At 38.6% G+C, this 27,943-nt stretch overlaps 1 protein-coding gene across 1 annotated transcript in view; it reads left to right on the forward strand.

Annotated features, from left to right (window-relative positions):
* Positions 1-2,194: 2,194 nt before the first annotated feature.
* Positions 2,195-27,943, forward strand: part of SIK2 (salt inducible kinase 2) — a 101,455-nt gene continuing 75,706 nt past the window's right edge. The window contains 2 exon segments of the mRNA XM_077772685.1: positions 2,195-2,317; positions 4,633-4,696. Coding sequence (XP_077628811.1) covers positions 2,195-2,317; positions 4,633-4,696 — 187 coding nt within the window.

Below are 27,943 nucleotides of genomic sequence, written 5' to 3' on the forward strand. Positions count from 1 at the left end.
CAGGGTATTGTTTTTCTATTAGCTGGTTCTAACCCATTTTATTATAAAATTTTTTTGTTGGTGAGGGTACAGGTATCTAGACATGGTCTAAAACTTGCAGGACAAGACATTTTCCTTGAAATAAGCATGTGCGTGAAACTTCATATTACCTTCCTAAGGAATAATATTGGGGAAATTAAAATATACACTTATCCTTTTATCTGGCGGCATTTACCCTAAGTAACGGATAATACTGTATCAAAAGATTGAGAAGGAGAGGGTCCCTTTAAATCTATTTAGGTTTGAGGTGGTCCACTAATGTTCCTAATATCAAGTACAATATTGATCAGTCTCCTTATCTAGCAAAGTTTAGCACCTTTTACTTTCTAGAATATTTTGATTATGAAAATAAATAATACGCCATCAAACATAATGAAAACAATCACAGAACTGGTGCACTTTACCGTCTTAGAGGAGGAACTGCCCCCTTTCTTCTTCAGCAATAAATTTAATTTGATACATTATATTTAGTAATCTGATTTCCCCTAGGAGGCTTGAGTTCTTCTCTGGGTTACAGTTAATTCAAATCGGGAAATAAGCTGTGGACAGCAAATTAGAAATAAAGAAGGGTAAGAAATAAACCTTATAGTAGAGCTTTAAAAGGTAGCAGCAAAGGAAAAAAGCAACTACAGGAAAGAAGAAAAAACTAATTGTATAAGTAAGAGTCTGAAGGAATTAAGTGAATTGACAAGCTCAGGCCTGTTTTCTTGGATACCTTTTAGGAGTATTGAACTATTTATTACAGCACATATAACAATTCATATTAGTTAATTGCCTTAAAAAGTAACATAAAACTGAGTTATGTTCAGAATACTTTTTGGTAGAATGTGAAGTACATTTTAAAAAATTTTTTTCTAATGTTTATTTTTGAGAGAGAGAGTGTGCGCATGNGAATCCAAAGCAGGCTCCAGATACAGGACTCAAACTCATGAACCGTGAGATCATGACCTGAGCCAAACCAGATGCTCAACCAACTGAGCCCCCCAGCAGCCACCCCAACTGCGTTTTAGAGTTTCTTCAGAACTTGTTAAAATCAAGTTTTGGGAGGTTTCCAGTGATCTGAAAATTTTAGTTAAATCAGAATGGCTTATTTCCTGACCAAATAGCTACTGTTTCTTAAAAATTAGTTCCTTGGTTGCATAGAAAAAAGTACGTGATTCTTGATTTCTGACTACCTAGTTACTCACCTTCAAATGCAGTTCCTTCAAATTATTAACCTTGGAGTGGTTTGAATTCTTATCTAGTTATGCTAGAAAGAGGCTACGTTTTTTAAAATCAGATTCTTGTAAGGAAGTGAAAAACTAGTGTAATTACTAACAGATGAGTTTTTGCACGTCAATTTTTTTTTTTTTTAATTTACTTATTTTGAGAGACAGAGCATGAGTGGGGGAGGAGCAGAGAGAGAATCCTAAGCAGGCCCCACACTGTGAGCAAGAGGTGGTGGCGGCAATGCAGGGGCTTGAACTCACAACCAAGGGATCACGACTGGAGCTGAAATTAAGAGTCTGATGCTTAAACTGAGCCACCTAGGCACCCTTGCGCTTCAGTTTTTAAGACAAAGTTTAATCCAGTTGGTATCTTTCATATAAATTGATTTTAATACTTTATATTTAGCTTTCTCCCTGCCCAGCCAAACCTATGTCTATATTCTTTGGAATCCATCGCTTGCTTTTCTAGAAAAATTGTTTCAATACAGCAGAAACTGCCTTCTACTTGGCTGATCATTTGTTTACAGGTACTTTGCAGTAAGATAACTGGTTGAAGCTGCTGAGATTTTATTTCTTCAGTTTATAAGTGGAGTGAAACATTACAGTTACACTAAAAGAGAAATATATTTTATTAAAGCAACTTTGCAGGGTTATTCTTCATGACACACTAAAGATACTCCTAAACAAAACCTACCACAGTGTCTCACATGTGGTAACTGTTCAGGAAACATTTGTTGAATGATGAATGAGCATTGAATTTGAACTAGTTTTCGTTGTCATAGCAACTCCTGTCAGGAGTCCTATATATTTTTAATTTTTTAAGTGTTTACTTATTTTTGAAGGAGAGAGAGAGCATGAGTGCAATGAGGCAGGTGTCCTATATTTAGAAGATTCTTAACTGGAAAATATTAACCATCATCTGCTAATTGTATTTATTTGTGTCCGAGATGCAGGTGGCGATAAAAATAATAGATAAGTCTCAGCTGGATGCGGTGAACCTTGAGAAGATCTACCGAGAAGTACAAATAATGAAAATGTTAGACCACCCTCATATCATCAAACTTTACCAGGTAGGACTTAACCTTATTCCTCTCTGTGCTTCTCACAACTTCTCTCTTTCGTATCATTTTTCTCTTTTGTGTTAGTTTTTTCAGTCTGTTTTAAAAAAGGGGATCATTATATGGTTTTATTAAGCCGAGTATAACCGTTTTCTATATTTAAATTAAAAATCAGGAAATAAAAAACTAGTAGCTTAATTTTAAGTTCTCTCTCAGACTGTAAGGCATTTAATTCAAAAGTTTGTAGTTTTGTGTTGATGGTACTAAAGCCTCTTGTCTTTTGGTGGCAGTACCATTAATGGGGATGTGGCAGTTTTGCTTATTTAAAAAAATACAGTTTATGTTTTATGAAATACCAAGGTTAAAACATATTATTTAGTGGCATACTTTTAATACTTAGAGCCAAATCTTATATTTTGTTTGGGTTATTTTGTCAGATAAAGTAAATGAGCCATTTAAAACAAAATCAACTTTATTGAAATATAATTTTGTAAAACAAACTATACCCATTTAAATTGTAAGCTGTGTTTTTTAAAAGGAAGATTTTCTCCGATTTTTAAAGAGTAATTCACATTGAGGAATGATAATGTAATACAAAACATTTTTTTAACATTTCTATTAATACGTAGAATTTTTATATTGGAAAACTATTTTTAAGCTAAATGTTACAATGTGCTAGCCTGTGACTTTGATCTCCACAGTCTGATGTGCGCACCCAGTGGTGTTCTGTACTCAGCCTGTACTGGCTTGTAAGATCTGACTGTTACATTTTCAGAAGTTTTACAAGGCAGTGACTATTGTGTTAATAACTCAAAATTGGCTATGGTGGGAGTATGTACACCACAGAAAGCTGTTTCCTTTTTTCCCCCACAAGAGCTAATACTGGCCCATCACTGTGTGTACTCACATGGCTTAGCACAAGCGTCCCTTGGACATAATAAGAAAATATTAGAACATCTATGTGTATTTTTTTAATATTTATCTTCTTGTGTGCACTTTACAATGTATATAATGTGTTTATACAGTTACACAGCACAAGAGTGTAATTTGTATTTTTTTATGTTCACATAAACATATGCAGGTACATGTGTATATTTATATGTACATACGTATTTGGTGAGACAGCTTGTTATTGATAGAATTTGCAATTTAAAAGGTGTGGAAACCATTAGTGTTACCATTAGAATGAGAGACCATGATGTGTCATTCAAAACAATCCCCCAAATTTTGAAACTGCATATGGCTCCTTAGGTCTTATTTATATCACAGTATTCCTCCCTTTAAGCTTTTTTTTTTTTTTTTTAATTCTTAAAGAGGATACTTATAAGAAACTGATCACATCCTTAGAAGTCTGATGAACCATATGCTAAACTGAGGTTAAAACTACTGTGTGTCACATAATTCCATCTTCATTTGAGCTAAATAATTAAATTGACTTACTATTTGGCTTATTTAGCTGCAAATTGTGGATAGCTCTTTTCTGCCCTGATTGGGAACAGTCCTGAACCTACATGTTAGAGCAAAATTAGTTTTCAGCCTCGGAGTAGATGGCAGTTAAATTTTCACTGTTAGCATGTGCCAGTGCATTAAAAGAGAGTGTTACAGAGAATCTAAAAATCACTCATTTTGAACTTATAAATTCATTTCCTTTTGGCTCATTATAGTTTGAAATATCAAGTTTGTAACACTGACACGCTTCCTTTTCCAACCTAGAGAAACTAAATAAAACTGTATGGCAGTGGAGTTATGAAGAAACTTTTGAACATTGTTTTTAAAATAACAGTAGTTTATAACAATATGACGGTATAGTAGGAGGAATATCCCATTGTGCCACATTATCTAGGCTACAGGCCAGATAAACTGAGCTCTGTTTTATTATTCCTCAGAGTCTACCAGATAGCACAGAGCTAGAAAAGTTTGTGAGAAGGTGATAAAAAGTTGTTCTTCAAAACTCCTGTTATCTATATTAATATTTCTTAAACTTGAACGTGCATAACAATCACATTTTTTATTTAAAAAATTTGTTAAAATGGAAATTTTGTGTCAGTAGGCCTGGGGTGGGGCCTGAGATACTGCCTTTCTCATAGATGTCCAGGCATGTGACTTCTGCTGGTCCAGGGGCCATCCTTGGAAACGAAAGAATCTAGGTTTTTCACAGAAGGGTTAGCATAAGGATATTGTCAGTCTTGTAAACTTTGCCATCTTCTGAATTATTCATAACTTGGGTAATTTTATTAGTAGTTTATTTAGTAACTCTATAGAATGTTGAATTGTAATAGAATTAAAATCCTTTCCTGTCAGACTAATATGGAATTATTTATCAATAGGTAATGGAGACCAAAAATATGTTGTACCTTGTGACAGAGTATGCCAAAAATGGAGAGATTTTTGGTAAGCACTTTACTGTTCTTTACGTTTGGTACTAATTTGAATATGTCACTAATCTTCATGAATGGAGTATTTCCTGTTAATTTTCCTGCTTGTTTAAGAGTTGGTAGCTAGAAATTTTTAAGGATTAAAATATAGTAAATATTCAGTATAACAAAGATAATGGGATGTAACATATTCTCTTGTATTCTGGATGTTTATGGCATTGAAGTTGTTGCTTAATTCCGTCCCCTGCCTAAGAGAGGAGAATCTCAGACAGGAAGAAACTTGCAGTCATATTGGAAGGGGAATTTTCTTTCCTTTTTTCTTTTCTTTTACCTTCATTTTTTACCTTTCCTTCCAGGGACAGAATCAGTCAGCTAATACTTACTGAGTTCCTACTATGTCCCAGCATTGTTTTAGGCATAGAGGATATAGTGGTGACCTGAATAACTTGGTGCCCGCTTTGGTGGATTGTATGGTTTAGAAGCTGTATGAGCTGTACAGCAGTAGCTGTAAGACCCCAGGCAAGTCACTGCACCTCTCGGGGGCTTGGTTGCTTTACCTCTAATAAGGAGACTGTTTGATTTAATTGGGTTTTATGATCCATTCTGACCCTTAAAAAATTACAAATATTTTGTTCTAGTTTTCATCTGTTTTATTTTTACTCTGTAAAGGCAGCACACTGTAGGTAGCCTAAACATTTCTGGTTTTTAACCTGCACATTTAAGTCCAAAATGGTTTTTAAACAACCTTAGTGAGGAATTATTCACCTATAATAAATTGCATACATTTAATATGTACAATTTAATATGTTTTCACACACACACGTCACACACACACAAACACACACACACACACACACACACACACACACACACACACACACAAAAGAAACCATCACCACAGCTAAGATATCCATAATTCCCAAAGTTCCTTTGTGCCTCTCTATGATTTCTCTTGCCCCACCTCACCATCAAGCAACTGCTAATCTGTTTTCTGTCACTGGACATTAGTTTGTGTCTTCTTGAGTTTTATATAAATGTGGTCATACAGTATACACTGTTTTGTCTGGCATGTTTCACTTGGTATAAAATTTTAAGATTCATCCGTTTTATTGTGTATATCAACATATCATTTCTTTTTTATTGCTAAGTAGTTTATAAATCACTTTCTATTGTATAAATATATCCCAGTGTAACCATTCCTGGGTTAATAGACACTTGGGTTGGTTTTTGTTTTTGGCCATTAAACATGAATTGCTCTGAACGTTCACATACATTCACGACTTCACATACAGTATGAGTCTTAAATATACTTTTGTTTTGTACCTTCTGGCCTTATGTTCTTGTCATACATTTTATTTATGCCTTATTTTGTAAAACACAAAATACAGTGTTCTTTCATTTAAAAAGTCAATTATGTTCTAAAGAGATTTCAGTATTTCCTAGTGGACTGATTATTCCTACATCCCTGTATAGAGATGCGTGCTTTCATTTTCAATTCTTTGTACAGATACAGACCTTCATCTGGTGTCATTTGTCTTCTGTCGGAAGGATTTTCTTTGGCATTTCTTGTAATGTAGGTCTGTTGCTGATTATATCTTTCAGTTTTTGTATGTCTAAAACTCTTTGTCCGTTTTTGTAAGATATTTGTGCTGGGTATATATTTCTAACTTGGGTTTTTCTCTTTCAGTACTTGAAAGATGTCACTCCACTATATTCCTATGTGCTTCATTTCTGACAAGAAGCCTGCTGTCTCTTTTCCTTTATTCTTCTGTGTGTGATGTGTCTCTGTTCTCTGGCTCTTTTACAGCCTTCTCATTACAGGTTTCAACAATTTGGTTGTGTGGTTTTCTTCATGCTTCTGTTTAGTGAGCTTCCTGGATCTGTGAATGTACAGCTTCCACCAAATTCTCCAAATTCAGAAAAGTTAGAGCCATTATATTCTTGACCAGTTTTTTGACTCATCCCTGTCTCGTCCTCTTAGAGATTCCAGTTACACATCTGTTAGACTGTTTGAAATTGTTCTACAGCTCACTGATGATGTTTTTCTGTTTTTTTTTTTTAATATTTTTTATTTATTTCTAGGAGAGAGAGAGAGAGAGACAGCGTGAGCAGGGGAGGGTCAGAGAGAGAGGGAGTCACAGACTGAAACAGGCTCCAGGCTCTGAGCTGGCAGTCAGCACAGAGCCCGACGCGGGGCTCGAACCCACGAACCACGAGATCATGACCTAAGCGAAAGTCGGACGCTTAACCGACTAAGCCACCCAGGCGCCCCGATGTTTTTCTGTTTTTAAGAAAATTCCCTTGTCTGCCTGTATTTCATCTTGGATAGTTGCTCTATTCTAGGTCTTCACATCATCGAATCTTCCACAATGTCTGATTTGTTATGAATCTTATCCAGTGTATTTTTCATCACAGACATTGCAGTTTTCTGCTCTGTAAACTTAAGGCCTTTTTTTTTTTTTCCTTTTTAGATCTACCGTGTCTTTAGTTGTCTTTTTTAACATCTGGAATATAGTTTTAATAGCTTATAATGTCCATGTCTCCTAATTCTCATATCTCTGTCAGCGCTGAATCAGTTTGGAAAGGTTAATGTTTCTCCCCCGTTTTGATCAGATTTTCCTGCTTCTTTACATGCCTGGTAGTCTTTGATTGTGTCTGACATTGTCTGTTTTACCTTATTGGTTGCCACATATCTCTGTATTCCTATCCCTCTTCTTTATCTTTGACCTGGGACACAGTTAAGTTCTTGGGAAAAATTTATGTCCTTTGAATCTTCCTTTTATGATTGGAGCAGTGCTCAGTGTAGGTATGATTATTCCCCACTTTGGAGTTCTCTATCCAGTACCCCATGAATTTGGGTTTTTGTTTGTTTTTTTTTTTTAACCTGGTCAGTAGAAACAAGCAGCGTTCCTGGTACCAGGCACTGTTCTCTCTAATCTTCATAGATGGTTCTTTTTCTGGCCTCTGGTAGTTTTCTCACATGCATGGGCCAAGCAGTACTCTCCTCCCCCGGATGCTCCCAGATCAAAACTGTGGGGTGCTCAGTGTGTATACCTCTCTCTTCTTTGGTGCTCTGTGTTTTGTTACCTCCATTCACCTCATTCTTCTGATACTCTCAGGTCTGTCTCCTTGCTCAGGGACTCTGCTGGGCACTGCCTCAGTTTCCCTCCCTACCCTGCGGCCTAGTCCCTCTTTTAAGGCATTAGCTGAGGGTATTCATAGGTCTCACTTCATTTATTTCCTGCTTCTCAGGGATCACTCTTCTTCTTTGCCTGATGTTCAGTGTGTTATAAACCAGTGTCTCATATATCTTTGTCTTTTATTTGTTGTGGGGGTCGTCTTGGTAAATCCAGTCCCTGTTCTTCCATCTTGGTCGAAAGCAGAAATCTCCAATCCTGTCAACATTTTCCTTAAGTTTAGCTATTTTAAAAGAAAGAAAGATGTATATTTCTGTAGTTTTGAGCAATGTATTTAAAGTTGAATTCTAAATAAATAGTTCTGATTAAATCATTTTCTGATTGTATTTCAGCAAAGATAGCTTGCCTGTTTTAATTATTTCTTTCCTTTATTATGCTACTACTTATTGAGCTTCTTTAAATTCCTAAGGTATTTGTTTAGAAGCTCTTAACTGATGCTGCAATAGAAGGGTATGGGCTTTGAAGCCACGCAAATCCGGCTTACGGTATTGGCTACACCATATTAGTTGTTGCTTTGCTTGGGCAAGTTTCTTTCCTTTTCTTTCTTTTCCTTTCTCCTTTTTTTCTGTCTTCTGTTCTTTTCCTTTTTATTTCTTTCTTATTCTGTCTTATATTGGCTCATCTATTCAGTTTAGTGAGTCAGTCACCGCAGTGAAGAAAACAGACAGAAATCCCTGGTACGAACTCTACATTGTAATGTGGGGAGAGATGAAATACAAAGAAATTAAGTAGAATGTGTAGTATATTAGATGGTGATAGTGCTATGGAAACCGTAAAACAAGGAAAGGGGATTGGGGAGTAGGGAAGTTGACTGCAGTGTTAAATAGAGTGACCAGGGAAGGCCATGCTGACATTTGAGCAGAGACTGGAAAGTACAGTCATAGATATGGGGGAAAGAGTGTTATCCAGGGAGAGGAAAGACCAAATGCAAGGGTCCTGAGGTAGCAGTGCGCACAAGGTGTAGTGGGGAGGCCAGTATGGCTGGAGATAGGCAAGCAAGAGAGAAGAGTAAGAGTGAGCCAGGAGGAAGAATAGTAGGAGCTGAGATCAGAAAGGCAAATGGGAAGCAAGAGTAGGGCACTATAGGGGCTTTGTAGGCCATTATAAGGACTTTGGCAGAATTAGGGAACCATTAGAAGGGATTGAGCAAAGTGATTGGATCTAATTTTACTCTTTTTTTAAGTTTATGTATTTTGAGAGAGAGAGAGAAAACGCGAGAGGAGGAGGTGCAGAGAAAAAGGAGAGAGCGAGAATCCCACGGAGGCTCTGCACTGGCAGTGTGAGGCTTGAACCCACAAATCGTGAGGTCGTGACCTGAGCTGAAGTCAGACACTTAACCAACTGAGCCACACAGGCTCTCCTAATTTGACATTTTAAAAGCACCAGTCTGGCTGCTGTGTTGAGAATGGATTGTAGAGAGCGAGAGTAGAAACACAGAGCAGGCTGTTGCAGTAGTCCACGTGAGAGATAATGTGGCTCAGCAGGGGAGTGGCACTACACGTAGTGCTCTGGATCGGATCCACAGTGTTTTGTAAGAAGAATCAGTAGGATTTCTTGATAGCTGGAGACCACCTAAATAGTGACTATGATTGGAGAAAAGACCAATGTCTTTTCCCTAAGGCACTCAACCATTAAAAGATTGGGGAAATAGCAGGAGCCAGCAAAGGAGACAAGAGAATGTGGTGCCCTGGTAACCAAGTGAAGAAAATGTTCTCAGGAGGGTGGTGTGAATGAATATCTATGTCAGATCAAGAAAGATGAGGAATGATTGTTGACCATTGTATCTGGCAGTTGGTAAGAGCAGTTTTGGTGGAGTGAGTGGGTCAAAAGCTACATTGAAGGGTTTTTTGTTTTTTTTGTTTTTAAATATTTTTTTATTTATTTCTAGGAGAGAGAGAGACAGCGTGAGCAGGGGAGGGTCAGAGAGAGAGGGAGACACAGACTCTGAAATAGGCTCCAGGCTCCAAGCTAGCAGTCAGCACAGAACCCGATGCGGGGCTCGAACCCATGAGCTGCGAGATCATGACCTAAGCGAAAGTCGGACGCTTAACTGACTAAGCCACCCAGGCGCCTTACTATGTTGAAGGGTTTTAACAGCAAATAAGAAAAATGGAGAAAGCAGAATAGACTGCTCTTACAAAGAAACTGCAGAAAGGGAGACTAGAAATGAGGAAGTAGTTGAGCAGAGCCGTGGGGTCAAGAGGTTAAGTCTTTACCCAAAGGAATATTTTTAAAGCATTAAGCTATAGTTTTATGAGTAAACTAGAAATGGCTATTACATGTCAGGTGTCATTTCTGTGAAAATGGAATATTCTAAATTGTTCTTTCTTGCCAAGATTTTTGATGGTAAAGGTTTGGATCACATTGTTTTATAGAAACTGAAATCTAATTTTGGGAGTTTTAAATGTGCATAGTTTTTTAATACAAAATATCTAGGGTAAACATTGCAAGATAAAACAGAGTAAACTGTAGCTTCAGGTAGGTGCAAGCACAGAAGAGACTGGTAGCCAGCCAGTTTCGGAGATAAAGCCCATGAGGAAGTAAAACACAAGTGAAAAATGCAGTCCATGGAACATTAATCAAGTAGTGAAAAATATGTATGAGGTATTTTTTTTTAATGCTTATTTATTTAGAAAGAGAGAGAGCATGTACATGCGAGCAGGGGGAGAGGCAGAGAGAGAGGGAGAGAGAGAATCCCAAGCAGGCTCCATACTGTTAGTGCAGAGTCCGGCGTGGGGCTAGATCTCATGAACCATAAGACCATAACCTGAGCCAAAATCCAGAGTCAGACTGACTGAGCCATCCAGGTGCCCCAAATATGTATAAGATTTCAAGTGAGTTCTGAGCCAGAAATGTCTTAATTGGAGGTTTAGATGAAAAAGAATCACGTAAGTAGTATTAAACTATAAAGAACTATACATTAAAATTTATCTTCAATGTTTGTAATGTTGGACTTACTCTTTATACATTATAAGTATTCCTTTATTGCCTACTTTATGTTGGAGGGTGTTGTGTTCCTTTTTTTTTTTTTTTTACCTTAGTTTCATATTTAGTTGGCCAGCAAATCATACTCTGTGTTTTTGAAAAAGTGACTTGAAATTAAATCCTTCTGTTTCCACAGTCATCACCCTAATCTAGACTTTCATCACCTCATGTCTCAATTATGAAGACCTCATGTTTTACTACTCCCTATTTCTTTTCCAGTCAAGTGCATTTCTGATATAATTCCTGTTTAATCTTCCCTAGATATTATTTTTATTATATTACTACTGTGTTCAGTTACCTTCACTTCCCATTGCTTTTTGGATAAAATCCGAACTCTTCCATCTGCAGATAGGGTATCTCCAGTAGGTAAATGGATGTGCCCAACTATTCCTTCTATAAATCTGTGGATCACCCTTAGTAACCGACAGCCAAACTGCACATGACGCTGTCCACTTCAGTGGATAAACAAATTTTCTTCTTTCTTTGTTTTTATTTCCCATCCCTCTTGGTCTGTAATTTTCCAAGTTTTATTTTTAAAAAAGTTAAAAATGTACCAATGTAAGAAGTCAAATAATTGTGCAGTTTGTTAGAAACAAGCTAAGTTTCCCATCCTCCTCCCCACCCCCATTTCCCTTCCTCAGAGAAAACCACTTTCACTTCTCTTAGCTGATTAGATTTGCCACCTTTTTCCTAAGTAAAATATGTTTATTGCTGCTGCTGGCTTTTTCTATTTTAGTCCTAATCTTTTGAATACTTTTTGAATTCTTTCCTTAGTCCTATATGTAGGAGGTATATCTTTGAGAGGTGTGTGCAAGGACCAGTTGTGAGGGACCTTGAGTATTTGGATAAAGGGTTCAGATTATTTCTTACAGTGGGCATCTGAGAGTCAAAAGGTGGTGATGTGTGTAAGGACTTTTTTAAGGAAGATAAATCCTGCAGGGATGCATAGTCTGAATTAGAGGAGGAAGAAGGAGGCCATAAATTTAATAGACTCTTAATTGTCTAGAGGTAAGAGGCTGAATAAATGCCTAGATTAAAATGTTTGTGGGGGGGGGGTGCCTGGGTGCTCATTCGATTAAGCATCTGACTCTTGGTTTTGGCTTAGGTCATGATCTCACGGTTTTGTGGGTTCAAGCCCCATGTTGGGCTCTGCGCTAGCAGCACGGAGCCTGTTTGGGATTCTCTCTGCCCCTCTCGCTTGCACTGTCTCTGTCTTTCTCAAAATAAATAAACTTTAAAAAAAGAAAACAGAATGTTATTTGTTGGAATCATGAGAAAAGATCTTAAGCAAAGGCATTTCCAGTTCTGAAATAACAAGTAATATTTATTGAGCACTCCGTTTTTGTTGGGTACTATTTAGAATGCTTTATATGATTTATTTGTTTAAATATCACAAAATCCTTGTAAGTTAGGCACTCAAAGACTCCGTACTGTGTCCAGAGTCACACAGCCAGTAAGTGGGAGGGCCTGGATTTGACCCTTGCAGTCCCAGAGCCTGTATGTTAATACTTTACCACCTCTCGAGTTCTTATTGACTGTCAAAAAGAAAACCTTGAGAGTCAGGATTTAAAGCAAACGTTATTGAAGAATATTTGTGATGTGGTTGACAGCAACAGAGAAGTCTGTTTCCCAACTAAAAAATTACAAATTAGATTTTAAAGGTGCTGTTGGAGGTAACATCAGGCATTTAGTTTGATATGACCTGTTGGCTGTTGAAGAAGATATGAAATATGAAAGCAAACACCATTCAAAAGAGAACTTAAATTCAACAGTAAGAAAACAACCACCCATTTGAACGATGGGCAAAAGACTGGAATCAGACACTTTACAAAAGAAGATATATAAATGATCAAATAGGAAGCAAATGAAAAGTCATTCAACATTATTAGTCCTCAGAGAAATATAAATTGGAAACTATAATGAGGTAATATTACGTATCAACTAGAATGGTTAAAATTTAAAAGTCTGATAATACTAAATGCTAATAAGGATTTGAAGCGCCTAGTATTCTCATACACTGCTGGTGGGAGTGTAACATGGTACAACCATGTTCTTGAGAGAACCATTTTTCAGTTTCTTACCAAGTTAAATGTACATCTACCTCTTACCCAGCAATTCCACTCCTAAGTATTTACCTAAGGGAAATGAAAACAAATGTCCGTAAAATAACTTGTACAAGAATGGTTATGGCAACTTCTCTCAAGTGGGAACAACCCAAACGTCCAGCAGCAGGAGAACGTATCCTGAACAAATTGTGGTGCAGCAATCGAATGGAAGACAGCACAGCAATAGAAAGGAACTAACTACTTCCACACGCAACACTATGAACATATCTTACTCACATGGTGCTGAAGGGAAGAAGCTAGACACAAGAGTACATCCGTACAGTTGGTTATCTTTATATCAAGCTCTAGAAGAGGCAACGCAAATACATGGTAATAGAAGTTGGAACGTGGTTGTCGCTACTGTTTCTGGGGAGGGAGGAGAAGTGACCAGTGGCAAGAGGGAATGGTCTTGGGTGATGGAAATTTATTGTTTTGAGTGATGGTAACACAGCTTCACTCATCACGTCTTTGCAGATAAATCTCCACCCTATACTCTTACTACTTCTGGGGTTGAGAGTTACCTGCATAGACATGATTGAGTGAAGCTGTAATTAATAATGAGATCTTAGAAGAAGGCTAAGAAAAAGATGTGAGTTTTAATTGTACCTTCTTTAGAAGGCAGTTGGGAGAAGTAGGATTGGTGAAGCAGAAGAGCATCTTGGGAAGTAAGGACAGTTTCTGTCCCGATTAGACAAAGGAGAGAGAGCCTAGAGTGAAGGGGATGTGTATTTGATTATTATCAGATCACTAGTGACTTTGAAGAGAGTAATTTTCAATAAATGGGGAAATAAAGCCAGATTTCAAGAATTTACAGACACATGGATAGTGAGGAGAGGAAGAAAAGTATAAAAAATTATCTTGGCTGCATAGGAGCACATGTACCCCAATGTTCATAGCAGCACTCTCCATAATAGCTAAAACATGGAAAGAGCCTAAGTGTCCATCAACAGATGAATGGATCAAGAAGATGTGGTTTATCTATACCATGGAATACTACATGGCAGTGAGAAACAATGAAATCTGGCCATGTGTAGCAACATGGATGGACCTTGAGGGTGTTCTGCTGAGCGAAATAAGTCAGGCAGAGAAGGACAAATATCATATGTTTGCACGTATAGGAGGATTAGGAGGAACTTGACGGAGGAACAAGGGGGAGAAGAAGGGCGGAAATGGTGGGGGAAAGGGAGAGAGGCAAACCATGAGAGACTCCTGAATGCTGACAAAAACTGAGGACTGATGGATGTGGGGGGGAGGGGGGATGGGCATGGAGGAGGACACTTGTGGGGATGAGCACTGAGTGTTATGTGGAAACTAATTTGACAATAAACTATTTGTAAAAAAAAAAATTATCTTCAAAGTAGGAGAGAGGAGAGAAGGAAGGATTTGAGGGATAATTAGAGTCTATAGAATACAGTACTAAATCATGGTTTTGTTTTGTGGTGGTGGTCTTGGTGTTTGAAGAAAGTAGAAAAGAATATAGGCAGGAAAGAAGAAATGGTTGGTGAAACAAGGTCCCAGGGTAGACAAGAGGTAATGGGGTCAGAAGCACAGAGGGATGAGCACTGGGTGTTATATGGAAACCAACTTGACAATAAACTGTTTAAGAAAAAAAAAAACTACATATTTGCAAGCATTCACTCATTTAACAAAAATTTGTTCACTGGCTACTGTGTGCCAGGTATTATGTTATGAACTGGGTGAATAAATATGAGCAGCATCATGTTGATTTCTAAAAAAAAAAAAACAAACACGCACAGAGGGAATGGCTAGCTTAGAAGAGAAGAATCCCTCCTTCTCTGAGAAGGTAGTGCATAGGTGCAATCCCAGTGAGAATTAGAGCTTGTGCTGAGGAAATGGCTGAGGCTATAGCTTTAGGATGAAATGGGTGCAAGAGGAGTTTGTTAATACAGATTTAAGTCATTATGTAATGTAGCAGATGAAAAGTCAGGGAAAGAGCAGTATATTAGACACTGCAGTGTGGGGAAAGGTTTAGAGCAGCTGGTGGTGCTATATGATATTCAGGAGATAAATAAAAGGCATCCGTAATTAGCAGTGAGGCAGTTCATGGTAGCCTCACAGTCATCAGTGCTTCCCAATGCCGGAGGAGAAGTAGACAGTAAGAATGAGCCAGGTTAGGGATTGGAATGATAGAAGGTCAAATCCATATAGGAGTTGCTGTGGCCAGAGAGGTCAGGGTTGAAGTGGCTGACCAGGAGGTCCAAGTTCAGGAGGAAGATAAGTGAAGCAAACAACGGGTCTCATGAGCTCAGAGAAAAAGACAGTGGAACGACCGAAATGAAGAGAGTAAAGTTCTTTTGGGAAAAGATGTTGATATACAAAAACAAAACCTCTAACCTTGAGCCAGTACATAACTTCCCAGCAGCCTGCCACTTTCCAGTTCTCTTCTGCTCTTGGCACTGGTTGCCCTAACTGTCCTGCTAATTCCGGAAAGGCCTTAGGTCTTTGCACGCTCCTCATCTGCTCCTCCTTTGCATAGAGAGAGGTTTCCTGTGCCATCTGGTTTTCTTGCGCCATCTGACTAGGTTTACACCAAAAGAGTGATTCAGGTAGCATGCTGGGAATGCATCGACAGTGCAGGATTCATGCATCATGAGGTTATGCTGTTTATGCCCTTTTTTTTGGTTTGGTTAGTTAGATTGCACCTCATTCTATAAACAGTTGAAATAGCTTTAAAGGAGAATAATATAAAAACAATAATTCTAAAAGATAATCACGAATAGAGAACTGAAGGGCACCTGAGTGGCTCAGTTGGTTAACTGTACAACTCTTGTTTTTGGTTCGGGTCATGATCTCACAGTTGTGAGATCAAGTCCTGCATTGGGTTCCACACTGAGCTTGGAGCCTGCTTAATTTTCTCTCTCTCCCTCTGCCCCTCTCCCCAACTCATGTCCATGCTTTCTCTCTCTGTCTCTAGATAACAACAACAACAACAACAACAACGAATCAGAAAATGTTATATAAGAGTAGAAAGCACTCATGGGAGGTGGGAGGAGGAAACAAATATGCGGGCAGTAGGGCCCAAGAACTTCAGATTTGGCTCTAAGCTTTCTGGCTCTCAGAGTGAAAAAGAGATACAGTCATTTACAGAATTTTATCTGAGAGAAAGAAAGGTATCTATTCCTCAGAGCAGAACTTTTCTTGGTAGTAAATTCTACAGTAAATTTTTTCTTTGGGGTTTCTTATAAGAGGTATGAAATAAGCCGTCTTTTTAAAACAAAAATTCGATTAAAACTATTAAAACTTTGCAGGGACTTCCATTGTTTTTGGAATAAAGTCCAGGATTCTTAACAAGGCCAACAAGTGTGATTACACTCCACACACCCTGGCTTTAAAAATAACAATGATTATTGCGACACCTGGGTGGCTCGGTTAGTTGTGCGTCCAACTTCAGCTCAGGTCATGATCTCCCCGGTAGTGGGTTTGAGCCCCGTGTCAGGCTCTGTGCTGACAGCTTGGAGCCTGGAGCCTGATTCAGCTTCTGTGTCTCCCTCTCTCTCTGCCCCTTCCCTGCTCACTCTCTCTCTCACAAATAAATAAACATTAAAAACTTTAAAGAAGGTAATAATAAAGTTTATCATTTCTTGAATACTTAAATGTGCTAGACACTAAGTCCTATATGCATTCTGTCGTCATTATGTCCTTTCGAAAACCTTGTAAGATAGGGACTGTTAATATCTTCATTTTACAGGAAACAGAGTTGAGCAGTTTGCCTAGGTCACCAAGCAAGAAAGTGGCATAACCAGAGCTTGAAGCCACAATCTGACTTCAGAGCCAGAGCCCCACTGCACTAGCTGGTTTCGTGTGTTCTTAAAGTTCTTTGAACTTAAGCTTCTTCTGTCCTGGTGACTTTGCACATTATTGTTTCTCTGCCTGAAGGACTCTCTGCCCTCCCTTTATCTCCTCACGCATGTCATTTGATTGAATTGAAGGTAATGTTGTCATTAAAACTCAAAAACCAGGCAAAGTATGTCATGGTTTTGTCCACTTTGGTGGATATATATATATATATATATATTTTTTTTTTTTTTTTTTTTTGCATTTTGGATTCCTTTGAGCCCCTGTCTCCAGTACTTTGGAAACTGGCCAGTGGCCTTCCTACCAAATCAAATCTATTGACCAAAAAAAAAAATCTATAGGACTGATTTCCATATTGGTTCTCAAAATAGAAATGTGTAAATTTCCAAATCTGTGTTCATGTTCATCTAGAGCTTTAGAAAACCCTTTGTTCTTTACATATTCAAATCTTGCCTTTTATAAAGGCTTAGCTCAAGTTCCATTTCTTTAATAAAATCTTTCTCAATTAATTTTGTCTACATTGGTTTTCTCTTATGAGACCATTATAGTTCTTCCTGTATAACTCATTTTCGAATTTATCTACGTATGCCCTTTCATCATTATTTAAAGTCTTTATGTGTATCTTTTTATCTCTACTAGTTTCAGAGCTGAGGATTTGGCACCACATAAACCTAAATACCTGTTGAATGAATGTTGAGTGTGACGGTCTGTTTGGCCTCATATACCTTATTCATTCGGTGAGGCCAGTACAAGTACACTGGCAGGTTAGGCAGAGGTTCTTCTTTGTTCAGTGTCTGAAAGGAGTTTTCTGTTGGTTTACTCTTCAGGAGATAAACATGAATGAGGAAATACTAACTGAATCAAGAGAGAAAATTGGCTTCCTCTCATTACCACCCTGCAGTTACATTCTCTCTTCCAACTCCCACACCTCCCTAAAATAACCTTTTCAGAGTATAATGGTAAATAAGAGCATATAAATGTACTCTGAGTAATTTTTGTTATCCACTGCTCCTATAGCAGTATGCTCATCTCTGAAGGATACGATTTTCTTGACCTGACAACATGGAGGATGTGGTAATTGAATTTGCTAAAGAGAGCCTTGAGTTATTTATAAAAAAGATTTGACTCTAAAAATTTTCCTTCAGAATCATAGGTCTGATTAATGAAAGTTACCCAAGATTCTTGCATTCTTTAGAACTATTTCTCATGTTTGTCTGGGAGGTCACATGCAGCAAGTGGTGCAAAAATCGTAGGGTGGTCACCTTGTCAGACAATTTGGGCACTGTTCAAACAATTAAACCGGTAGTCAGCAGATTCCGGCCTGGTAATTAAATTACCCAGGGCCTTTGTTTTCAGCTCTCTGCTCCTGGGTATGCTTGCTGTGTCTTTCCAGGCCAAGCATGTGCCTGAGGTTTATTGATTCATTTCCTGTCTTTCCCTTTCAGTGGTAACATACTAGGATGCTGGCTGTGGTGATTGAAAAGGAGCTTTGTTTTAGGCATAATACCTTTAGACACTTGGTTACTCAGAGAACCTAAGGGACCATTTTTGTGGCTTTTGGTCACTATCTTAACAGCATGAAGGCAATTTTAGGAAAGTTCTTCATTTGCCTTTCTTTAGGAGTTTAAATAAGCTTTGAAAGTTTTAAGGGTTTTACCTGCTTGATAACACTAGTGTGACTCTAAGTTTTAAAAATTATTAGCCTGCGTCCCAGTTGCAGAACTGCCTAAATCTGTCACCACTTCTCCAGTGTCTTCTATTATTGCTTTAGTGTGGATAATTTCTCATAATTTCGCACTTGAGAAATTGAATTACTTGAATTCACTTGAATTACTTCAGCAGCCTCAGGTCTCTTTGCCTCAAGATTTGTCTTTTTTTTTTTAATCCATCTTCCATGTTGCTGTCAAAATGATCTTTTTAAAATGCAGATTTGATCCTTGTAGTTTTCTGCTTAAAATATTTCTGTGGTTCCCCATTGCCTTCAATATAAAATTAGAAGTTAGTATAGAATTGATGTGGACATGCGGCCCCTGTTGACATTTCCAGTCCCATCCCGTGACCTGTTTTACGAGCTCCGCTAGGTGAACACAGTCTACTGCATCGATGTGCAGGTGACTGTCGCTGTCACGTGTGGGGCTGGTAGATGTCAGGGTAGAAAGAGTTAAATCGGTGTATGCTTCAGAAGAGGCATGCAAACATTGAGTCATGCAGCTATAATTAGACTGTCCTTGGGTATAAAATTCAGGACCTTTTTCTTTTTGAATTTTTTATTAGACACCTGTAACATAGTTACCTTTAAAGAGGTCAGATCTAATTGATTATTTCTAAACCTTTCTAGCTCGCTTCTAAGGGAGACTAGTAACTACATGAAAGAGCCAGCATGATTCATGATTCAGAAAGTTGTCATTGCTGTCCCCCTCACCTGTGTTTAAATTGGGTCAGACGTTAAAAGTCCAGAGTAAGATCTGTTTGCCAGTCCTTGATCTAACTTCTAGTATAAACATTCTGGAGCAAGCCATATAGCGTTTCTGAACCTCAGTGTCTTCTGAAAATGAGGGGGTGGTTCGAGTTAATTACCATGTGCTTGATACTGTGCATAGTGCCAGGGATTTAAAAGAAAAAGAGAAGTGGCTTGGCCGCTGCATGAGAAGAGTTCACAGTCGATTTTCCAGGTCTGAAAAACCGATGTCTGTAAATCTCGGGAAACAAAGTTTAGTTTCTGAACATGTGATGAACGAAATGAATTTGTCAGAGATGATTAAATAAATTGTTTTAAGGCTTCATATGTTTGGAAATAGAAGCATAACAGGCCTTAATTGAATAGACAGATTTCTGAAAAGCAGTCCAGTTTTCCTCTTAACTTCTATTTTGATTTCAGCTATCTCCCGCTGATTATTGGCAGCCTGCCTTCAGTTATGGTTCAGAGCTGACATTCTGTGCTGTGAGCAGGGAGCTTCTCCCATGTCTGGCAGCTGCGGCGAGGCTCCGGTGATGGGGGAGAGAGAAGCATCAGCTATTCTGATCCTGGCCATACCATACCCAGCTGAATTCTATTAATGTGAGGCTTTCGGCAGTCTGTGTTTTCTGTTTCTTTCAGGGTGAATTTCTATTAAGAGAATCATTTTATTAAGGAATTTCAATAAGATTGAATTAATTCAGAGAAAGCTACTTCTTTGTTTGCGAAAGGGGAGAAGCAGAGGGAGATTTTATCTGCTAATTAAGGTGGTAAGAGAGATTTCCTACTTAGAATAAAAGGGGAAAATTGTAGTCCACATAGGGAATGGCTTTTTCTTCCCCTTTTGGATGATACTTTTTCTGCTTTCAGGAAGAGACCTCTGAGTGAGACCCCTGAGACCTTGTATTTCTGAAAACGCTTGCATTTTATCCTCATACGTTAGTAGATAGTCTGAATGTGCTATTATTCCATTGTCTACTTTTGTGAAAAAATGTTTATTCCTGTGGATGCAATACATTGTTTATTGAGAGTCATTTGTATATCACACACATTTCTTTATGCTCAGAACACATCAGTAAACATATAGTCCTTGCCTTCTTGGAGTTTATATTTGGTAAGAGTGTTTCAGGTTGGGGAGATTAAAACAGAATGTACTGTGTCCGTGTTTTACAGAAAGTGAGGAAGACAGGGAAGCCTGGATGGGGGTGACGGGGAGTTCTTTTTTAAAAGATGGTTAGAGGGGCGCCTGGGTGGCTCAGTTGGTTAAGCATCCGACTTCGGCTCAGGTCATGATCTCACGGTTCGTGGGTTCGAGTCCCGCATCGGGCTCTGTGCTCACAGCTAGCTCAGAGCTTGGAGTCTGTCTTCAGATTCTGTGACTCCCTCTTTCTCTGACCCTCCCCTGTTCACCCTGTCTCTAACTCTCTCTCAAAAATAAATAAAACATTTAAAAAAAATTGTTAAAAGACGGTCAGAGAAAGCCTCTGTGATACATACTCGAGCAGAAACCTGAAAAAAGATGTATTGGAGTAAATTTCCTGAGACCTTTATGTCTTGAGATCTAGCATGTCTACCATAATACTTAATAGTTTGTGTTGGAATAGAATTTTAAGTTGGAAATAATTCTCTTCAAAATAATGGACGTTATTCCATTGTCTTGTAGTTTCCAGGACTGCTTTTGAAAAGCTTCAAGTGATCTGAATCCTGATCCTTTGTTGTAAATTACTGTTTTCTGTCTGCAAGCTTGTAAGATCTTCTCTATGTCCCCAGGGTTCTGAAATTTCACGCAGCGCCTTGGTGTGGGTCTGCCTTGCTGCATGGGGCTGGGCTGTTTTTGCTGGGCCCTTTTAATCTGGAAGCTCGTACCCTTTGGTTCCAGGAAATTGCCTTGAATTACTTAGCTGATGGTTTCCTTCTCTAATTTTGTCTTCTTTTTCATGAATGCCTGTTATTCAGATATTGCCTCTCCTGGACTGGCCGTCTCATTTTTCCTCTCCTCTTCTCTTTCGTGTCTTTTTATTTTTGCTCTGCTTTCTGGCAGATTTCATAAACCTTTTACTCCAGCTTTTCTTTTACTATCACATTTTTAGTATCTGGGAGTTTATTTTGTTCTCTGTGTTCCTTTTAAAATGACATCATTTCGGGCACCTGGGTGACTCAGTTGGTTAAGCATCCGACTTCAGCTCAAGTCATGATCTCTTGGTTCTTGAGTTCAAGCCCCACATTGGGCTCGGTGCTGACAGCTTTAGAGCCTAGAACCTGCTTTGGTTTCTGTGTCTCCCTGTCTCTCTGCCCCTCACCTGCTGGCTTGCTCTTTCTCTCAGAAATAAATGAGCATTTAAAATATTTTAAATAATGCCTATTATTTCATGATTCTCTGGTATCTTAGCTGAGAACAATAACTTCATTAGATTTTCTTTATATAGTCTCTTTTTTCCTCAAGTTGATTTTTTTTTTTTTCCTGTTGGTATGGATATTTTGAGCTATATGTTTTATGTTTGGAGGTTTTTGTAGATGGCTTAACAGACATATTTGGTTGTGAATTCCTGGTTAAGAGTGAGAAGCTAAGGGGCCCCTGAATGGCTCAGTTGGTTAAGCATCCGACTTTGGCTCAGGTCATGATCTCAAAGTTGTGGGTTTGAGCCCCCCGTCGGGCTCTGTGCTGACAGCTAGCTCAGAGCCTGGAGCCTGCTTTGGATTTTTTGTCTCCCTCTCTCTCTGACCCTCCCCTGCTCACACTGCCTCTTTCTCTCTCTCAGAAATAAATAAAACATTAAAAAAAAAAAAAAAAAAGAGTGAGACGCTAAGAAGCTGACTGGAAACTAAACCATTGGTAGGATGTCAGCTGCGAGTTTTACTGTAGGAGTGATCTGACTGTATTCTTTTATTTGAGATTCTCAGTTTTTATACCTTTATTCTTGAATAGATAGAGTCCCAAGAGTGGATTCTTCCAGTTGTCTACCCAGAAATTAGAGGCCTAAGTGCCATATTTTTGGCTTCAGAGGTAAGGAAGTCCGAGGCATGTCAATATCCACTATGCATATGTTTACTTAATCCCCCTGTTTTCGATGTGGTATCCCTGTACTCGACAGTACCTGGTCCTTAAGTCGAGAAACCCTGTATTTTCAGAGAGACTGAGATTAAGCCTCCTCAAGAGACTAAGCCTCTAGGTTTCAACTGGAGTAGAAGTCAGGGCACTCTTCCAATTGCATAGAATGAGAGATGAGACCTGAGGATTGAATTGCTTCTTAAAACACCTTCAAGTGATCATGCTAATTTTAGCTTGACTAACACCAACTTTCAGAGTTCCTCGTGCCATAAGTTCCGAAATCCTTGGTGGATTCTGCTGGGTGAATCCTATTGATTCAAAGTGTTTTCCATTGCTGAGGCTTCAGGCTTCTCAAGTCGATTGTGGTGTATTTCAACAGTTAGATTTTTTGGTTTTCATGTTCTCTAATGGGTTCTTTTTCCTATTTCCTATTTTTCTTAGATGTGATATATTCCCTTATTTCTGGGAAGATATTAAACATACACATTTATCTCTAGATACTTTTTTCTCATCACCATGTTCTCCTTTAAATACTCGAACATAAGTATAATAACTTTCATGTTACTGTCTGGTAATTCCATCACTTCTCAATCTGTTTCTATTGTCTGTTTTTCTCCTGATTAATAGGATACACTTTCCTGCTACTTGGTATGTCTGATACTTTTTTTTTAATGGATGCTGGACATTGTGAACTTGGTCAAGTCTGCATTTTGTTTTCCTTTCAAGAGTGTTGAGCTTTGGTAAACCATTAAGTTAGTTACGGATAGGTGTTTGATAGTTTCAAGTTTTGTTAGGGTTGGTGTGAGAATACAGCTTTTAACTCTAGGGATAGGTTAGCCTCACTGCTGAGGTGTGATCTTTCTAAGATCTCTACTGAATGTCTTGAATGATCAGTGAGAACTCTCCACTTTGACTAGTGGAAATTTGAGTAATTATCAGCCTGTTCTGAGCTCTGGAACCCTTTCAGCTCACAGCACCCCACTCATTCTTTACCCAGTGGTATAGAATTTCATCCTGTGTACATGTCTTAGTATTTACAAAAGATTTAATGACACCCCACGCAGATCAGTAAGCTTTCTTCCTGCATAGCTCCCTCTCTCCAAAACTTTGCCCCATATCTCCCAGAAAGCTCAGTCTTCCGATTCCTTCTCCTCTTCTCAACAAGATAGCCATACTCTGCACGGGATCTCCTCTGTGAAGTCCAGAATGTGTGTCCGGACCGAAGGCCAGGAGATCAAAGCCTCACCTCATTAGTTTCCCCTCACTCGGATCACAGTCCTGTGTTGCCTGTTGTCCAGTGTCTGCACTATTTTGACCAGTTTTCTAGTTTTAAATGAAGGGTACATCTGGTTCCTGTTACTACGCTATGGATAGAAGTAGAAGTCAACATACTTATTTTAAAATCCTCTTCTGATTGTATTTTAACTTTAGGAAAGTGTTCTTCATTTGTTGAGCCTGTATTCTGTCTTAAATGAGATTTACATTCCTCAGGAGTTTGTTCATTCTGTGATTGGATATGCATCTTTATGAATGAAATCCCTTGTTAGACTTTCTCCTGCCTCTGTCATTACACCCCACCCGGAAGAGGACTAAGACCTCTCTGCCATTGGAGTTTTCCTTGACTTTGAGTGAAAATAAAAGAGCATATAGAAAGTATTTCTGAGCTAGATATCCTGCTGGCTGATCTGGGAACGGATGCTTCCTTTCTTTTTATGTGTCACCAGCCACCCAGGACACTATCCTGTCTCTTTAAGATCTTGTACACATTACTCCCTCCTGGCATCGTATGGCCTCTTTCAGCTGTGGTGTGCAGGGGTTGATCCAGGCTGATTTGACTTGGCTGTCCCCACTGTGATAGTCCACCTAATAACACTGTTGATTTTCCCTTGGTCCTTTTCTTTTCCTGTATTCTACCTTTGAGCACAAAACACTGGTAGCTCTCTTGGCCATTTTATGTTTCTGTTACCCCTAAGATCCACATTGATTGTCTGTGATTGTCCTCTTTAATTTGATGTAGTCTGTTGTACATCTCAGAATTATTCTTAGGTCGTAGCTCTTCAATTCCTTTTGTCTTGTGTGTCCACTAATTAGCTTTCTGTCTTTTCCAGGATTTGATGTAGGAAGGGAAAACTAGCCAGTTCCCAGTATGCCATCTGGAATTGGGCAGAATGATCTCTTTTGACCCTATGTCCAACCATTTTGTAGGAGGTTTGCTTTTCATTAAATATCAGGATGGTTGTTTTTTTTTTAAGTGCTTAGCTTTGCTGTTGGTACACATGAAGTACTATAACATCTTCTCTTTGCTTTATCGCATTGTAGGCCATTTATTTGGCTCTTTATTCAAGAAACAATTATTGGGTTTCTCCCTAGGTATTTAAGGGGGAGGGTACTCTCTAAAGGGAGAATTAAAGATATAACTACAGTATGATATAGTATGTGGTAAGTGCTATTAGAAAGTACAAGAAAAATTCTGTAGAATTTCTGTAGAAAGTCAGAAAATAATAAGCAGTCATTAACAAGCAGAGATAATACTCGTGGAGTGTAAAGTTAACAAACTCACTGGCAGTATAGCATCTGGTAAAGGTCACCAGTGATCTAATGGCCAGATATTTTGCTTCTTAGCCCTCATTCTTATCTTCACTGCAGCAACTTGGCACTTAAAAGCACTCTCTTTTTCTTAGAAGTTCTCTTCTGTGACAGGTTTCCTTTCCTGCTTTTAAGACTTGTCTCTCTCTCTCATTTTCCTGTCTCCTGAGAGAAAGAGTTCTGTGCATTCTCCCACTCTGAGCACCTGTATTCCGAAAGCTTCACTGCCTTTAGGAAGATGATGCTGAAATCTTTGACCTTAGCCTTTACGTTAGCCTGAACTCCAGATTCTTACTTCTGTCTTGATATCTGGAAAATAAATTACAAAGCTGAGCACATTACCTTCTCTTCCTCTAAATAAGCTTTTCTTGTGTCCAGAGTTTTGTCACCAGTTTGACCATGCTTCTTGCCACTGAGTATCTTTGACTCTTCCTTCAGGTTTATATCTAGTTAGTTGCCTAGTGTGACACATTTTTTCTTTGAAATATTTCTCACTTCTGCTCTTTATATTTCCTTTGGCTCCTCATTAATTCACTTTTAGCCTCTGATTAGCATTCCCGGTGCTCTCTTCCCTCCGGTACCTCCCTTATCCATCTCGCCTGTGTACAGTTGCCAATTTAATCCAAAGCTCATTCACTCACATTCTCATGGTTTTGTCTGTTGTAAAGTACCATTATCAGCTCCTGTATCTTTCTCCTCCACTGTGATTTTCTCAGGGGCATTCTCTGTATCTCATTCAGTTTCTATATCATCACCCAGTAAAGTGTCTGGCACATTAACAGACACTCAGTAGTTGAGTGAATACAACTTTCTTTGTTTTTAAGGTATATTATATTTTAAAATAATAGTCATTCACATCATAATGTATGAATAGATTTTATTTTTCAGTAACAACTATGATAATGGACTAGTAATTTTTGAATAATTTTATTGATTGACAAAAAGTAGACAAGTACCTTGTAAACCCCCCCAAAAAAAAACCCTATCAGCATTATAGTAAGACACATATCTAAGACATACATGTCTGCCGCAGTGTCAAGCAGATATAGAAAATACTAGTTTCCCAAAAGGAACTGAAGAAGAGGGAAACATTTTTCCTAACATATTGGCCACATGGCATATTTCTCATATTCTAAGTGACTGCTGTCAGCATTTCCCTGGCTGAGACCAGTTATTATCATTGATTTCAGAAAATTCACATTGTTTGGAATGAGAAAAGCTCTGCTACACGTTCACCTTTTAGTTTATTTCTGATCTGCTCTCCTAAGTGTACAGTATGTCTCCTGCTGAAGAACGTGAAGGAATCTGAAGAAGACAGCGGAGAGACTCAACTCTCAACGAGGCTTTGCTTCTCTGTGTGGGATGAGGAATTTGACTTACAAATCTAGCTCTGCTTTAGTGACGAGCACGCTTAAGAGCTTTCTGAACCTCCATCGTTCATTTTAATTGGAATATGAATAGCATGGTTATAAAACATTAGAAATTCACAAAACCTGTTTTCCTTTTTCGTTCCTATCTAGTCACTCTTCACTTACATGGTTTTCCTCTTTTTTAAAAAGTTGAAGTATAACTTACGTACAAAATGCACACGTCTGGAGTTTATAGCTTGTTAAGTTTTCTGCATATATACCCTCCTAAGGTGGCCGTCTCTAAGATCAGGTTAAGAATGTTCCCATCACTCTAGAACCTCAGCCCAGTCAGTATCCCTACACGAGTAACCGTGAGTCTTGTCTCTGTCACCATAGGTCAGTTTTGCCTGCTTTTGAGTTTCAGGTAAATAGAGGAGTGCTCTTTGTGTCCACTTCTTCTCACTCATCCTTATGTCTTTGAGATTCATCCACCTTATTGCATGCATCAGTAGTTCCTTCTTTGTCATTGATATTACATATTTTTAAGCTTACCCTTTTTTACAAAAATATTTATTGAAGAAATTTTGGAAAATGTAAAAGGTAGGGGTGATGGCGAGGAGAAGGGAGATGATGACTTTTTAGTGCCCCAAGACAAATATTCCTAAGTTTTAGTTTGTTTCTTTCCACTATTCTTTGTATATGCACATAGTTTTCTGTGGTTTGACTCCTGATATTTAAGTAATTGTACGTCCATTTTTTATTACATAATATCTAAGTATTTTTGGAGTCACTGAGCAGAGCCATTCGTCCTTCTGCTTCACGCTGGCCGAAGACACCGATGGGCTGGAGTTTTCGTTTATTTGTTTAGTAGTTCAGTACATACTTGTTCAGCCACTGTTGTGTGTCAGGCACTGTTCCAGTCACTGTGGTACGTGCTAGGGGGTAGAGCAGCGGACAAGACAGGCCAAGTCCCTGCTCTGATGGAGGCCACGGTCTAGGGTGGGAGGAGAGGGATAGTAAACAAGTAAAAGTAACAAGAAATTCTCAGTTGCAGTAAGTGCTGTAAAGGGAATGCAGGGGTATGGAGCTACAGGAACTCTCATATACTGTTGGTAGCGTGTAAATTAGACCTAGAAACTTCACTCTATTTCATGTACGTACACCACACCTATAAAGAATGTCCTCAACGGTATTATTGTTATTAGTCCCAAAGTAGAAACACCAAAATGTTCACCAGCAGGATGGACAAATAAACTGTGGCATATTCATACAATAGGATATTCTTCAACAAAGATTAACGTACTACACCCTTTGAATGACTCTTAAAAATGTTGCTGAGGAAAACACACAGAAGAACCCAGTCTATTTGTATAAAACCCCCAAATATGTAAAAAGAAAGCTTGGGGATACATACTTAGTACAATTATTCTTTAAAAAAAGATAAAGGGTGCCTGGGTGGGTCAGTTGGTTGAGCATCTGACTCTTCATTTCAGCTCAGGTCATGATCTCCCAGTTTATAAGATCGAGCTCCGCGTTGGACTCTGCACTGACAGTGACTCTGCACTGACAGTGTGGACCTTACCTGGGAATTCTCTCTCATAATTTTCTCTCTGCCCCTCCCCTGCTCACAAGTATGCTCTAAAAATAAATAAGGCTTTTTAAAAAAAATCGAAGAAGAAGTGACTACCATGTAAGTCAGGATAGGATTGTCTCTGAGAAGA

This window comes from Crocuta crocuta, unplaced genomic scaffold (assembly GCF_008692635.1).
Source record: "Crocuta crocuta isolate KB4526 unplaced genomic scaffold, BGI_CrCroc_1.0 scaffold854, whole genome shotgun sequence".
Lineage (NCBI taxonomy): Eukaryota > Metazoa > Chordata > Mammalia > Carnivora > Hyaenidae > Crocuta > Crocuta crocuta.